This window comes from Ischnura elegans, chromosome 5 (genome assembly GCF_921293095.1).
Source record: "Ischnura elegans chromosome 5, ioIscEleg1.1, whole genome shotgun sequence".
In the NCBI taxonomy this organism is placed as follows: domain Eukaryota; kingdom Metazoa; phylum Arthropoda; class Insecta; order Odonata; family Coenagrionidae; genus Ischnura; species Ischnura elegans.
The window spans coordinates 123,971,200-123,986,730 of NC_060250.1; the positions used below are offsets into that span (position 1 = coordinate 123,971,200).

The following is a 15,531-nucleotide window of genomic DNA, read 5'->3' on the forward strand; positions in this document are numbered from 1 at the left end:
TAAATTATTTTTAGCTATTCTATTCCATGGCAAAATGATATCATTGATTCATATGTCATGCCAAAATTGAGATAAATTCATGCACAAATAATTCAAGTTTGGTTTGGAACTTTCCATTGGATAGCTGCATAATTTCTGGAGGAGTTAATGTGGCTATGGAGGGCAACAAAACAGTACAAACATTTAACTATCTATCTCTCTCCCATCTTTCTTCAACAGGAGGCATGTGCTTCACCTATCCAGCGGCATTGAAGATTTGGGAACTGTAAAATGGGATTTGGCCTTATGTCTATTGTTTTCATGGGTGGTTGTGGTGCTCTGCCTTGTTAAAGGCATCAAGACATCAGGAAAGGTAATTACCATAGCTACACAAAGATAAAAATCACCCTAAAGTTATTCTAATAATGGAAAAAATGGTATGGAGGCTTCCTCTGAAATTAAATGGATAAATGTTTTTGGGGTTAACCCTTTTACTGCCACCGGGCCGATATATCGGCCCTCACTGGTTGAGCGAAAACTGCCACGGGCCGATTTATCAGCCTGAATTATTTCCCTTTTTTTCGTGATTGTAGCCTTTTCAACAGCTGTAATTTATGCAAACCCCCGTAATCTACCTATGGTTATAAGATATGTTTACATCTTAACAATTGGGAAAAAAATCTAGACGTATTAAATAAAATTAAGAAGCTGAAAAATTTTTAAATCTGAAATGTTGCTAATTCTGGAAAATAGTCTTGGCAGTCTTCGTACATCCCACCTGAAATGGATTGACAGTGAAAGGGTTAAAGGTTAATGTTGATTCATTTTGGTGGACGCTAATTTCGAATGCATTCCAACTCCCATCTTTGAGTTCCAATAATTGGCAGAGCTTTTATTCCTCGTACATAAGGTCAGTCAGGCACGCACTGATTTGATAATTTTGAATCCGATTGTTGGAAGAGCAGTTTGAAAAATGAAGGGAGAGATAACCATCCTCCATCCTCCCTGTTGAAGTTCCTCCTGTGACTTGCTTTGGGCCCCCCCCCCCCTCAAAAAACCCAGCAAATAAATTCTAGAGGTGCCAATCTTCATCCATATTTAATAATTTATAATATTATTTTCAACCCATCAAATAAAGCATCTTAATTAGCAAAACATCTCTATGGTTTACTCTGTGCCATCAATACCTTTCCCATACCTCTCAACCAGAAGAAAGTAATTATTTCCCATCTATCAATGTCGCTAATTGAAAAATCACCAGAGTATTATATTTCCGACAACTCCAATCAAAATAGACCTCACTAATTTAAATTCTGGTATTCAACCAAGAGCACAGCATTCACTAATAGAAAAGAGTATGCAAATGCTACTGACTTCCAACAATGCCATCGGCACAAGGCTAGAACTAGAAGTTTTGTCATGGGGGCAATGATCAGTTTGCCACCCCCATCTTCTGATCCCCCCCCTCATTCCCTCCATCCCCCTCCCCCACCACCAAAATATAATGCATCCATATGCTATTTATTCGAGATGGTGTAGTTGAAATTACACATTAGGTATTTACTATTAAGAAGTTTTATTAACATTATTTTTCATTAATTTATAATAATTTTTTCCACTCCCTGAAATCTGCTGCCTGTGGCACGTGCTCCCTCTGCTCCACAATAGTTCTCGGCCTGCATTAGCATCCCAATTTTGACCTCAGCATGGAAATGCTAACAACATGCTCATTTAATTCTAAAATAAATATCCACTGGTTCATTTTCAATCTCCCAAATAATTCCCAATTGATGAATAATAGTAAATCTCCAGGTCCAGAGGGAATACTCACACGTGTCCTCATGGAGTTAGCTCCACAGATTGCACCTTACTTAGAGATAATATTTAGGAAGTCACTATCCGAAGGAAAGTTACCACTAGACTGGAAAATTGCAAGCGTTACACCCATATTCAAAAAGGGAAACAGACATGACCCAGGCAACTATAACCCAATATCATTAAAATCGATTATAGGCAAGGTACGTGTGCATATCGTCGTAAGCAATATCATGACTTTCTTGGGCAGTCGTAACTTCTTCCATGGCTGTCAGCATGGATTTCAAAAAGGTAGATCATGCGAAACAAAGCTCGCGCTCTTTCTTCATGATGTTCTCAAATCCTGAGAATAGAAAAGACAAGTTGATGCATTATTCCTATATTTTAAGAAAGCTTTCGACACGTCAGTACCTCACAATAAACTTGTATACAAATTACAGTCAGGCGGATTAAAAGAAACAGTGGTAAACTGGATACGCGACTTTCTGAATGATCGTAAACAAAAAGTAGTTCTTGATGGAATCAGCTCTGATGTAGTTAAAGTGACATCAGGTGCTCCACAAGGAAGCTTAATCGGCCCACTTTTGTTCTTTATATACATTAATGATCTCTGCTCCCAAATTAGCAGTAAAATACGTTTATTTGCTGACGACGCTGTCATCTGTTGTGAAATTAGTGATCACTCTGACTATGAAATTCTATCATTGGATTTAAACAACGTTTATTTGTGGAGCCAAGAGTGGAGACTCAAACTTAATCTAATTAAATACATGTCGGTACATTTTTTGCAGAGTTCGTCCAACTTTAACTATGTTTATGCTGTGGATGGTATTAAGATAAAGGCAACAGACGAAGTGAAGTAACTAGGAGTTACAATAACCTCAAACCTATCGTGGGGAACACATATGTATAAGAAATATTTGCGACATAGTCCTGAAGAAATTAGGATTCGTCAAGCGTATTGTGGGAAGATTTTCGGATGAGAAAGTAAAAGAAAGGTGCTATTTCACACTCGTCCAACCGCACCTTGAATATGCAGCAAGCATATGGGATCCGGTGCAGAAAGATTTAATCCGCAAACTGAACAAAATACAAAGAAAGGCTGTGCGGTTCATCAAAAACCGCTACGGGCGCACAGACAGCATTGCCCAGATGTTGAGCGAATTAGGATGGGAGCTGCTGGAGACTCAGAGAGTGTCCACTAGACTTAGATTGCTTGAACAATTGAGAGTGGATATCTTTAAGAGCGACATGGAGAACATAATATTGGAGCCGCACTATATTTCCAGGTCCGACAGAAGTGATAAATTAAGGGAGATGTTTTGCTGAATGGATAGATATGAGAATTTGTTTTTCCCCCTAACCATAAGGGATTTCAATAAATGCTAGTCATAATTTCCTTAGAGCACTACCTTTTTAATTGAAAATGGCTGGTGTCCTAACACCCCCTGACACATGCCTTTTAGGCGGCTTGCGGGGTATTATGTAGATGTAGATAATAAGAAGGATAATATTTGAATGGGAAACTATAGGATAAGATTAATTACATAGAATGATATTCCGGCCAATAATAATCAAGTGAAATATTTTTGCTTGCAGGTGGTATATTTTGCTGCTACATTTCCATATTTGATTCTCTTCATTCTTCTGGTGACTGGGCTCATTCAAGATGGTGCTATGGCGGGAGTTCTGTACTTTGTAACTCCATCATGGGAAAGATTACTCGATGTCCAGGTATAGTCAAACATTGCACTGTGAATGATAAATTTAACACATTCAATCAATTAAACTACAGTTCTGTTTCACAACAGATAGCAATGTGAATAAATCTTAAATGTTTGCTATCACTCAAAGCATTTTCCAGTTTCTAAGATAACAAAGAAATGCTAAGTATGCTGCTCAGTGTGCTGTGGCTCTTTCAAAATTAAGATACACAAATCAATGCCCTAGATGGTAGCCAGGATAAAATAGATTGGGATATTTTTAATCATCATGAAATATAGTACATTAGCTTGTAACCAAGAAGCTAACTGAAATAACTTATTATCTGATTTAGGTATGGCAAGCAGCGGCTGGGCAGATGTTCTTTTCTTTAAGTGTTTCCATGGGAGGACTAATAATGTACAGTAGCTACAATGACTTTAGAAATAATGTCTACAGGTAAGCACAACATTATGTACTTCATCCTCATCTCCTAAGATTTTATTTGGGCTTGTGGTCAGTTGATGAAAGAGTAAAAAAATTACCAGCATTAAAAATTCATACCAAGGTCAATGGTGTGGCCAGGGTGGATTGTACCCTGAAAATAACCTCTCAATAAGTGAAAAATAATTTATTGAGATGTCATCATTACATCTCATGAATGCATTAATGCTAGCCACTTGCTACACAACGGACTAAATGCCAAAATATTTGCATGAAACATCAGATAATAACACATGACACCAAAACACCTGCATTTCATAGCTTTACATATATTCATAACACCTGATAAATTGATTGAAATTAGAATTATGAAAATTGCTAAGGATACTGAATTCTGGATAACTAGAAATGTTGGATTATAGCCATAAAAATTTTGTGGACCATCATCTTGACATACCTATTATTGTATCGTACTGTAGAATCGTAAAATGACTTCCACACTCAAAAAAATTATATTGCAATAAAATACACATTATTCCTGCTTGATAAAAGTTTGTCTCCTCCAATATACATCAGAAATATTTAGTTTATTCAATTATGGAACTCTTGGATGAGTATTTTTACTTGTTTAATGACAGAAAAATGTGATGAGTACTCATCACATTTTTAAATATGTATTTATACATATTTGTATGTATATGTATAAATACATATTTAATATGTATATGTACATATTTAAATATGTTTAATTAACATGTCATTGTTAAATATAATTAATGTCATTAAACATATTTACTCAATAAAATCAAGAAGGTAATTTTCAGCATCTAAAGAAATCATAAATGTAGGTACATATTACGTACCAGACAACAACATAAATGTATGATGTATTTCATTCCTTCAATCAAACTCACATAGATTGGCAGTGGAAAAAATTGCCACCTGAATTATGAATCCTGGAAAGCATTTATCTATGAAAAAAACACCCAAAAATTCAGAAAATTTCCCATAACAAAAAATAAGCTGATGGTTCTAGAACTTATTGAATCACTTAATTTTAGTTGAACAGGCAATCCATACAACATTTACTAATGAATTTCTATGATTATACATACATATATGCAAAATTAAATTTAAAACCTATAAAAATGGGAAATTATTTTAATCAATCATTTTTAGATAGTGTAAGACAATACATAACATGTTGAATATTCAATTCTAATGCATATTATGGTAAAGTTTTCTTTTGAGCTAAATATTCCAATTTGGAAAAAAAGACTAAGCACCCATTTCTAGTTTTCACTGTACCAAGAAGCTACACTTTTCTTTCAGAGATGCATTGGTTGTGAGTGTTTTGGACACCATTACAAGTATTATATCGGGCATGGTGACGTTCTCCATCCTTGGTGCAATGGCTCATGATTTGAATGTACCTATTGACCATGTTGTGAAGGAAGGGCCAGGTTTAGCATTTGTGGCCTATCCAGAGGCTCTCCTACGACTACCAGTCCCACAACTCTGGTCAATATTATTCTTTCTAATGCTCTTTATTCTTGGACTTGATAGTGAGGTGAGTGATATTTTTTTAATTTTCTCTATATTAATTATATGATTTATAATGAAAGGTTTACTTTCCATCACTTATAGCATACCTTTCATACTCTTCCTGTCATTTAAAAATATCCAGCTAAATATATACATACATGCACAAAGTAACTCCCTCCTTAAACATCATTTTTCTAGATAGTAACTGCAAATATTTTTATGAGCTAACCATCCATTGCCTTTGTAAAATAAGGCATAAGGGTTGCATTCACAAAAATTAGTAATGTCAATTCAAATGACTGCCAGCTATGTTACTTAAGAGACTACCTTCAAGTTCTCTCCCAATCTAAATGTAACCTATTTAACGTTAAGATTAAAACAATGGTCTTCATATTTCTACAACAAAATTATAAAAATGAAAACAGGTTGTTAAAGGGGAAAGGCTTGCACATTCCAATGATCGCTAGGATCAGACTATAGGATATGCATAACTATTATGTAGAGGCTTAACCTGAATCTGTATGGCCTCAAACTCAATCAATAAAACTACACATGTATATTAGGGTTATTATTAAGGGTAATGAACCAGTTAAGGTAGGTTTACAAAGAAAGAACTACATACACATGATTAAGAAAAGCCCTGGCCTCTCCTAGTCCATATTGTGCTTTCCCCTTGAGAATGAAGGAATTCAGAGAGAGAGTAGAGTCCATTAAGAAAGTGCTAATGGATAGAAAAGAGTTGATGAGAGGATCATAGTGAAAGTGTGAAAATAAAAACCTAGCAGAATCACTTGAGGAGCAAAGCACTTTATCAAATAGAAACAATGATGGAGAGGGAGAACTAGAAATAACTTGAGGCATCGAAAATGTGGGTGTGGAAGAGAATGGAAAACGAGAAACAGATAGAGAGGAAACAATGCAGAAGTTCTAGAAATGGAAGGTAAGGAAGAAAAGCAGATAAGAAAGAGATGATGACCTAATACCCAGAGGCATACCAACGGAACAGAGAACCTGCCGTAAACGGGTGGAGGGTGCCCAAATTGAAACCTGAAGCTCATTAAACCTTGAACTTGCAAGTCCCTGGAGGTGGTTATAATATATGTAGTTATCCACAGCCTCTAAATAACCTTGGTACACCACTGTAAGCTGAAAACTGTGAAATAAGAAATGAAGTTGGGTAAACGGGAGTGGGAGAAAGAGAACGGGGTTTAAAGATAAGAGTGATGAGTTAAACGTGTCATGCTAAGTTGAAGAAATAAACTGAAAATGGGAATAGGCAAAGTTGATCACTGCAATTGCTATTTGTCTTCTGTGCTCCACGAAAAACTCCCTTAGCTAAAATATTACTTCTACATATCAATTGAAAAAATATCATTTCCCAAGCAACATATTGAAAATTTTCTTTTAGTCATACCTGTAAGATAAATGAATCACAATGACAAAAATATTCACCATGTACTTTTAATAGTTTGACTTAGCATAAAAATATTGCATTATCATTCTCGATACCTAAATTACTACATACTCTCATTTTGGCCAGAAAACTTAGTTTTTAACCCTTTCGAGACAGCGGAGTTTTCGTCTTAGCATGACTGCTGTACTGAGCCCCAAGAGACTCTTCTTTCTCGTTACGGAGCATTTTTGGAGGACATTCATTAAGAAGGGTCTTGCAGAACTTTTTTCGGCCCCTCCCCGCTGGGACTCCACATTATCTTGAACTCCGAGAGTAGTTGTGCTCCCTCCTTTCCGGGTTTACGACCATACCTGTGGCATTGGTTCGCGGTCAACTTATGTATTGCTTATATGTATTTAGCACATGGAAAATTGTTGCTTGCACGTAAATTGCAGACTTTGAATTGAATTCCTCATTTTTTTCTGAGCATTGTCAAATTTTAAACGAAGGTCTAAGGTCAATATTAATGCAGCAACAATTTCCATGTTGATGTTTATACAGAACTCATATATAAGTTAATATTTATCATAGAATTTCATTTAAAAATTGTAAACGCAGCTCAAAAGACAAAGAATTCAATTCTTAGTTTATATTTCTTAAGAAAAGAACAAATATTTATTTCTAAAACTGACTGGATAAACAATTGCATGACCGCGGTCCCTTACCGCTAAGAGGGGTAATAAAAGACGAGGGGTCAGGGTACCTGCTCCCAGATTCCGAGGGTAAAGCCTAAACCCCGCAGTGTTGGGTCCCGAAACAAAGACGTCGTACACTCGCGACCGTCATAAAAGGGGGAGCGTTAGGAAACGTATACGGCTTTCGTTCTCCTGGTCACAAAATCTCTGACGGAAATATACGGCTTTCGTCTCCCAGGTCAAGAAATGTCCGCACGTATATATTTACGCCTTTAGTAGGGAAAAGGTTAACGCCTTTGCACAGCCAGAGAACTGATGAGGTAATACACAAAACACTATGCTAAGTAATGAATCATGGATTAGTCAAAATGGATGGATTTTTTTATTTAGTTACTAATAGAATATACTGCTTGATAAACTAGCATTTTCTGTTGCAGTTTGCTCTATTAGAAAATGTGCTAACCAGCGTATCAGATGAATTTACTTCACTGAGGAACAGAAAGCTTTCTTTCTGTGTATTGACTGCCATTCTCTGCTACTTTGTTGGGCTTCCATGTGTAACATACGTAAGTATAGTAAAGAATGCTTTCACAATACTTAAATATTACTGATTGGCTAAATCAAATATAGAAATTTTTGGAAAAATCCTACTTAACAGAAAATTTGAATTTTCAGGGAGGGAATTATGTTCTTACATTGATGGATGCTTACGGTGGAGGAATTGCTGTTCTTTTTATAGCTATTTCAGAATGCATTGGTCTCATCTGGATATATGGTAATTACTCAGGCATCTATAAGCTAACTATTGTTCACATTGCCATTTTGAATTGAAATTACCAATACCTCCTTTACAGGGCTCCATAAAATATGTGATGACCTGGAATTTATGCTTGGATACAGGCCTCAACTTTACTGGAGGATAACATGGGCATTCTTTGCGCCAGTCATATTATTGGTGGGTATGATATTATAAAGTAATGTATTTATTATGGGTAAAAAAACATTATGTAAGTAAATTTGGGATGCATCTCAGATACCTTTTAAAGGTTTGTTTACACACATAAAAAAATTAGCATCTCTTGATAAATCATTACCATCACTCATTGCATGATACAACGGCATAAAAAAATTATTAGAAAGATAAGGAACATAAAATACTTTTCACAGAATGGTAATCAAATAAGGTGTTCTTATTGATACATGACAAAAGTATACAGCATTTAATATAATTGCTCAAGATATGATACAAAAATAAAATGTGAGATTGCTTTCTTCTGGACTGAAGACTAGCTAAATTAGATAACTCATTACACTTTCATATTACCCTTATATTTATCTCAGAATTGAGAATTAATTCAATATCATTAACAAAAAGAGAGAAGAGTAAGGTCCCAAGATGTGATCCTTGAAGGTGCACTGGGTGCACCTTAAGGTTAAGGGAAGTGATTCCAAATATTCTGACACTTACCCCCCAGAAAAAAATCCTGGATCCACCCTAGCATCTTAGGCTACTGTAAGAGTAGAAGCCACTCTTATCCTTAGATTGGCAAAGAAATAATAATAATGCGGATATAAAGGTATCATAAGAAGCCACCATGAATTTGAAGAATAATGATAATAAAAATGAAAAAATAATGATAGGAAAGCACATAAAGGTGTATCATTTTGTGAAAACCCTTGACATGGGCATACCCAGTGAGGGGCAGGAGGGGGCAGCTCCCCTTCCCCCCCCCCCCCTAGAAGCAGAAATCGCAAATGACTTTAAGGACAATAATATTCTTTTAAGCAAATAATTTTAAAAACTAATAAAGAGCTGTTACAGTTTCCTTAAAATGTTGATTTCATTCACCTTTTCCATGCTTAAATCTTACCTACAACTTGAAAAACCACGGCTTGCCCTCACCCCCTAGTTTTGATCCTGGGTACGTCCTTGATCCTTGGTATACATAAAAAATAAATATGAACTAGTAATACCATCACTTTTTATTTCCACCAGCAGCCAATATATGAGAGCTATAAACTACCATCAAAGGTTTTTACCCCTCCCAATTCATTTGCAATTATGTACCATTTAAATATCAAACTGATTTGGTGACAGCCAACTAGCCATTTATTGGTTTTAAAGTATACCAGGACTAGCCACGGTGATAACTTATACGGGAGTTACCCGCAATGCACAATCGTGCGAAAGATCCGCAGAGAAAAAATCATTCGCCTTGACCGGGATTCGAACCCGTATCCCCCGAGTGAGCTACCGAGGCGTCATTCTTCGAGGCATCCAAAAATATCCACAAGGAAGAATGACGCCTCGGTAGCTTAACTGGCTAAAGCACTCGACCGGAAATCGGGGGATCCGGGTTCGCATCCTGGTCAAAGCGGATGATTTTTTCTCTGTGGATCTTTCGCACCACAGCCATTAATTATTACTGGTTTTTCATACACAACTCGTTTTTTTACAGGCCATATTTATTTATTCCTTAATCGTCCATAAACCACTGCGGTATGAAGAATATGACTATCCAGACTGGGCTGATGGAGTTGGCTGGTGTTTAGCATGCTTATCAATGTTACAAATCCCAATTATAGCAGTAATAGTCATATTTCAACAAAAAGGACCATCATTGAAGCAGGTGAGTGGATTCTCCAAAAGAAAGTTCAAACAGATGAAATTCGGCAAAGAGTAGCAAAAAACAACATTGAATAAGAGGTTTAAAACTGCATGACCTCTCGCTCATTCAGGTGCATCACATGCACTTGCATGTATCATTTTTTAAGCAGAATGATATGTATACCAAACACAAAATGCATGGATTTAGGGTCAGATATACTGATTGTGCTGCAGTTTACAGTAGGATATCATTTAAAAAAGATCTCATGCTAACCGAAACAAGGATAATACTATGTCAATTGAGGGCCTAATAAAATTCTAGTCTCACAAATTTACACCATTCATGTGTCATGAGCTTGGAAAGAATTTCATTTTCCATTAAGTCATCCTTTATCTTTTATAAGTAAATTAACACTAGATAGGACCCCCATCCGCTCTGAAAAATTGATTCATTTCACCCCCTCAAAAGTACTTCAGAATATTTATTTGCATTGAATTCATAAGATTGAAATGGCAGGGACCTATAGGGACAATCATGTGTTCTTTGCACTAAAAGATGTAATGGGATGCAAGCATTTCCGAAAAGACAAAGAGGTGAAAACCATGGTGCATGAGTGGTTACAGACAGAGCCATAAGATTTCTTACAACAAGGAACTAATGTAAAGGGTAGGAAAACTTATATCCAATTCCAGGGAGACAATGCTGAAAAATTATATGCAAAATTTGTTCCTATGTGTAACAATATAAAGTTATTGCACTTCTTTAAGGGTTTCATTTGAATCACCCTCATAGGAGCTGTAGGTGTACACTATGACCTACGAGACAAAAAAATAAATGTAAAAGTACTGTTCAAAACATTCAATTCAAACTTAAGCAATTATGCTAAATTCTTTTGGAGTTCTGGCCCAAAAACTAAAGAACTCCAAAAAGAAGACTAAAAATTATCCGTGTTAACCCTTTCGCGCCGGACCTTCGTTGAGGGAAATTCTTCCTCAATACGAGTCTCTTGAAAGTTTTCTTTACTCCTCTGTACGAAGCATTTTCGCGTCGACTGAAGGCAGTCGTTCCCTCCCTAACCATTTTTGGACCCAACTCAGTGGGGCGCCAATCCCTTTCTTCAGCCTCTGTCCCAAACCCTAGAAGGATTAAAAGCCCCTTCCTAGCGCGAGTCCGCGGTCAACTGGCTAAAATATAAATGCAAAATGTATGCAAATATTTGTTGTTCTCATCAATTTTTTTACATTAAAAATGAATTTTGTGTTTTTTTCTGAGCGTGCAGAAATTTTAAACAAAGATCTAATGATGATATAGATGGATTTAGTATATTTACTAGTTGTTCTATAACTCCGTTGATATTAACGTTAGAATTTTGTTTGAAATTTCCTTGTGGTCAGCAAAAAAAGATGAATTAATTTCTAGCATTGGATTTCAAAAGTAAGCAGCAAATATTTTTATGGAAAACACACTGCAAATAACTGTAGTTGACCGTGTGGAGAGGATAGGAAAGGGTCGACCTGAGCGGCCGAAGAAGGGACTGGGCTCGCGCTAAGGTGGATCGCGAAGGGCGACCGCATACGTGGGTCTATTGTGTCCGCCACGGTCACTTTTTTTGACCTGTGCCACACATTCGTTCGTTGGGGTAGGAAAATTCATGCCGCACAGGTGTGGTATTCGTTGTTTATGGGAGAAAATCCTCGCCGCACAGGTGCGGCATTCGGCGCGAAAGGGTTAAGATAAAGTTGACGGTGGGAATATTTTAAGTGCAACCTTTAAATTTCAGAAAATTCTACAATCTCTCCGGCCAACAGAGGAATGGGGGCCTTCAGACCTTAATCTGAGGGAAGACTGGCTTGAATTTGGAAATAAATCAAAAACAAACCTCAGGCTTAATTCCTTAGATGTCCAAAATGGTAAGTCTATGATTAGTTACAGTAGAAATAACATGAAAACCCACTGATATCCTTTGTGAAGTCTCCTCAGGCTCACCACTGGTGATGTCATTCAAATTCAGCAGACTTTTTTTGTCATTACAACTGATGAGTTGTTACCCATCCCTATTAGAAATACATATTCAATTGCGTTCAATTGGAAAGTGACAAATTTCAATTGAATAAATGGAAATTCAATTTAATTGGAGGAAATACAATTGAATATTGGCACATTCAATTGAATTCAATTGAAATTTACAATTGAATCAAGGTCAGCTGCATTTGAATTACTTTTGTACCTAATGGTGAACCCAAGAAGAATCCATAATTATAATTTGTGTAGGCAGAGTGAAATGATACATCATTGATATCCTCTATATATGTATCCTATATCTCTCATCATGAGACTAACCTTATTTCAGATTGCTCCAACTCAGCTCCTAGAACAATAGGCGCCAAGGGAGGAGAATATTTGTGATATCAGGAACAGAAGAACGGCACTTCTGTAAAAGAGTGAAGAAGTTAGTTTTAACAAGCTGTGCTGTGGGTCCATAGCAGTGGAACAGTTCCTGGTTTAAATACAATTTTGTGCTCATCAAGTATCCAACGGATCGATAGTGATACAGAGAATTTATATTTCTCCCTTGTAGTCTGTGGAAATGTTATAGATGATCACAACTCAGTATTGAAGCAAAAGTTTACTTTGCGTATCTTAAGGAAATAACTGGCGTTCTTAAAAGGAAAAGTAGGAACAGGAATAATTCTCTCACCCAGATGAGAAACAAGCAAAAATAACGGCAAACTGTGACTCTCAGGGATGCTGAAACCTGTTGAATGCCATTATTTCCAGTGCATTTATATCTTAATTTCAAGAAATTTTTTTTCCACAACATATATTTCATTTAGGTACCAATGAGATGGTGCATGAGAAGAGAGAAGCAAAATTTTTGGTGGTGGAATTGTGAATTAAAGTGTTCATCCGACCAAAGATTGTTTATAAAAGGACTAGTCAATATTTTTATGTTTTAAGTGAAAATAGAAAGAAGTATATTTGCCATTATGGTATTTGTATATAATTGTAAATTATATATTGTATACATATAATACAAGGACATGACAATTGTTCATGCGTAAAGACTTGTTGCAAAGTATTACTATTTTAAGGTTATTGCCCATGAATTTTTACTGTTAAGAGTGTTAAAGATCTGAGCTCACTGTGGTATTCCTTGTAATATTTTGTTATTTATTTAGAGTGGAATACATACTCTACAACACATAACATTAACCTTAACTGAAAGGTTATGACCGTATAATAGATTAGTTCATTCTTAAGGGTTACCCCAAAATGTCCCACTATGTTGAAGCTACAAATAAAAAACTAACTATTTTATCTACTCCCAAAGATGTTGACAAGTTTTATGACTGTTGTAGATGCAATGCCATAAAATGTCTTCATTTTATTTTCGAACAACAGTACTGAATGCGGTATAAATTGTTGATGGCATAAGGTAGTCAAGCTTGGATATAATTTTTATGCACGGAATTGATTTAATGCAAAAATTTTCCCTGCCAAAGACACATCTAAATGTCATCCTCAATGATGTGACCACACTCTAGTCATATAACTTATTAAAGATGAGTGTGTGCCTAATAAAAGTGTATTAAAATTGTATTGATGTAGGGGAGCCAACAATTGATGATTCAATAATGATTTGAATAAGAGCATCACAAAAAATATATATCTCTAAGATACTGACCCATTGTTTCCAAACTTAGTCAAATTTGACCTCCTCCAAGTATTTAAGGCTCAATATCATCAGGAGTGTATTGACAGTTTATCACAATTTTCCTCCTCACCAATGTCCCTATGCTGTAAACAATTACTTTAAAAAGTGCTCAATGTATATTTTGAGTTTAGAAAATAATAGCATAAAATGTTACATTCATTCATTTAGAATGTTAATTACCAATAATATATTATGTAACTATTTTATGAAATGAATAATTATTTCTTATGAACTATCACTACTGTAAACCTAATGACAATGAGTGATATTAATAGTTTTGAAGTATAAAAATTTTATGGAGATATGTTTTAGAAACTTTTATCAGTTTTTATGTCCAATCTATAACGATAAATGTGCCTCAGATCAATTTATAGGTAAAATGATATGTATACGTGTTGAAAATGTAAAGCAGCTGAAGAGCAATAAAGATAAGACAACTTGTTAAATGTGATTCAAAGAGCATCTGAATAAATTCATAAATGGAATCTTTCACTCTTGAACAGGATCCTCAAACAAAAATGACTCAGAATGATAAAGAAACTTTTGATAAGAAACTCAGGTTTTCTACCTAATTTTCTAAGTACAAAAATCATCATCAATTGCATCACTTGAACACACACAGTTTTCTTTGATGTAACTGAAAGGTACTAGAGAATGAGAAAAAAATATGTAATGGCATGTGAGAATGCAGCTCCATCTCTATTGCTCATCATTGTAAAAGATTTTATTTTTCCCAGAGAATCATATGAAAATAGCTTTATCTTAGGCTTCACACTATAAGTGAGTGGTTTTGTTTGAGCTGATGTTTTGGGAAACAACTTACTTTCCATCAACAAGATTTTTTGCTCTCTTATGCCAAGTTTTACACATGCTCTACTGCTCATCAGATGTGCAGGAGTTTCCGACATTGCAATCAAAGGTCATTTTAGCTAAGAGAATAAAAACATAAACACAAAAGCAATATGACTTAAGCTCCCAAACTGAGTACATATTAATTTTGTTACTGTTAAAAGGCGTTCATTCTCAAAGAGTACACAAGTATAGAAAACTTGTAGCCCAACAAAAAGAATCAACATTCTCATGACCATCTATTTACACATTAAAATACTGTAAACTCTCAATGAAAAAGTGAAAAGATCTTTAATTGATATGGTTTGTACAATTTGGATACTCAACTCTGGATTTTAGGCACAGTTCCAAACAAATCACTGAGTCAATTAGCTTTTTGCTTGGTTCTGAGTGACTTACATAACTCACAATTAGATGCATCGACAAGTGTCATTGCTACCTAAATCATTGCACATATTGTATAGATTTGACAAATAACGCATAATGATTGCAAAAACGAAAAAGAAGTCTAATGCAGGCATATCCGCGCGAAGAATGTAGGCGCTAAAACGCAAAGTTACGTATTTTCGTTTGTATTGGTAAAATATCGCAGCAAACATATTTTTATTCTTCAAGATCATTGATCAGTACAATCGAGAGTCCGGACTAAGCTGATCCGTATGACCGAGAGTCTACTGCATTTAGTATTTATTAATCAAGCTTTATTAGGAAAACTAGGTATTTTTGTTGAAAAAAACGGATTCAGAATTTAATACCTATATGTATCGCCTTAAAAAAACTCACTAA

The 15,531-nt window shown here is 35.5% G+C and overlaps 1 protein-coding gene across 2 annotated transcripts in view; it reads left to right on the plus strand.

Moving 5' to 3' along the window:
- LOC124159521 (sodium-dependent proline transporter-like) overlaps positions 1-14,347 on the plus strand; it is a 242,252-nt gene extending 227,905 nt beyond the window's left edge. For both annotated transcript variants that reach the window (XM_046535385.1, XM_046535386.1), the window contains 10 exons: positions 220-352; positions 3,394-3,528; positions 3,851-3,954; positions 5,272-5,509; positions 8,010-8,138; positions 8,248-8,347; positions 8,427-8,527; positions 10,032-10,202; positions 11,962-12,091; positions 12,532-14,347. In XM_046535385.1, the coding sequence (XP_046391341.1) occupies positions 220-352; positions 3,394-3,528; positions 3,851-3,954; positions 5,272-5,509; positions 8,010-8,138; positions 8,248-8,347; positions 8,427-8,527; positions 10,032-10,202; positions 11,962-12,091; positions 12,532-12,587 (1,297 nt within the window). In that variant the 3' untranslated portion in view covers positions 12,588-14,347. The remainder of the gene's footprint in view (positions 1-219; positions 353-3,393; positions 3,529-3,850; positions 3,955-5,271; positions 5,510-8,009; positions 8,139-8,247; positions 8,348-8,426; positions 8,528-10,031; positions 10,203-11,961; positions 12,092-12,531) is intronic.
- Positions 14,348-15,531: the final 1,184 nt, after the last annotated feature.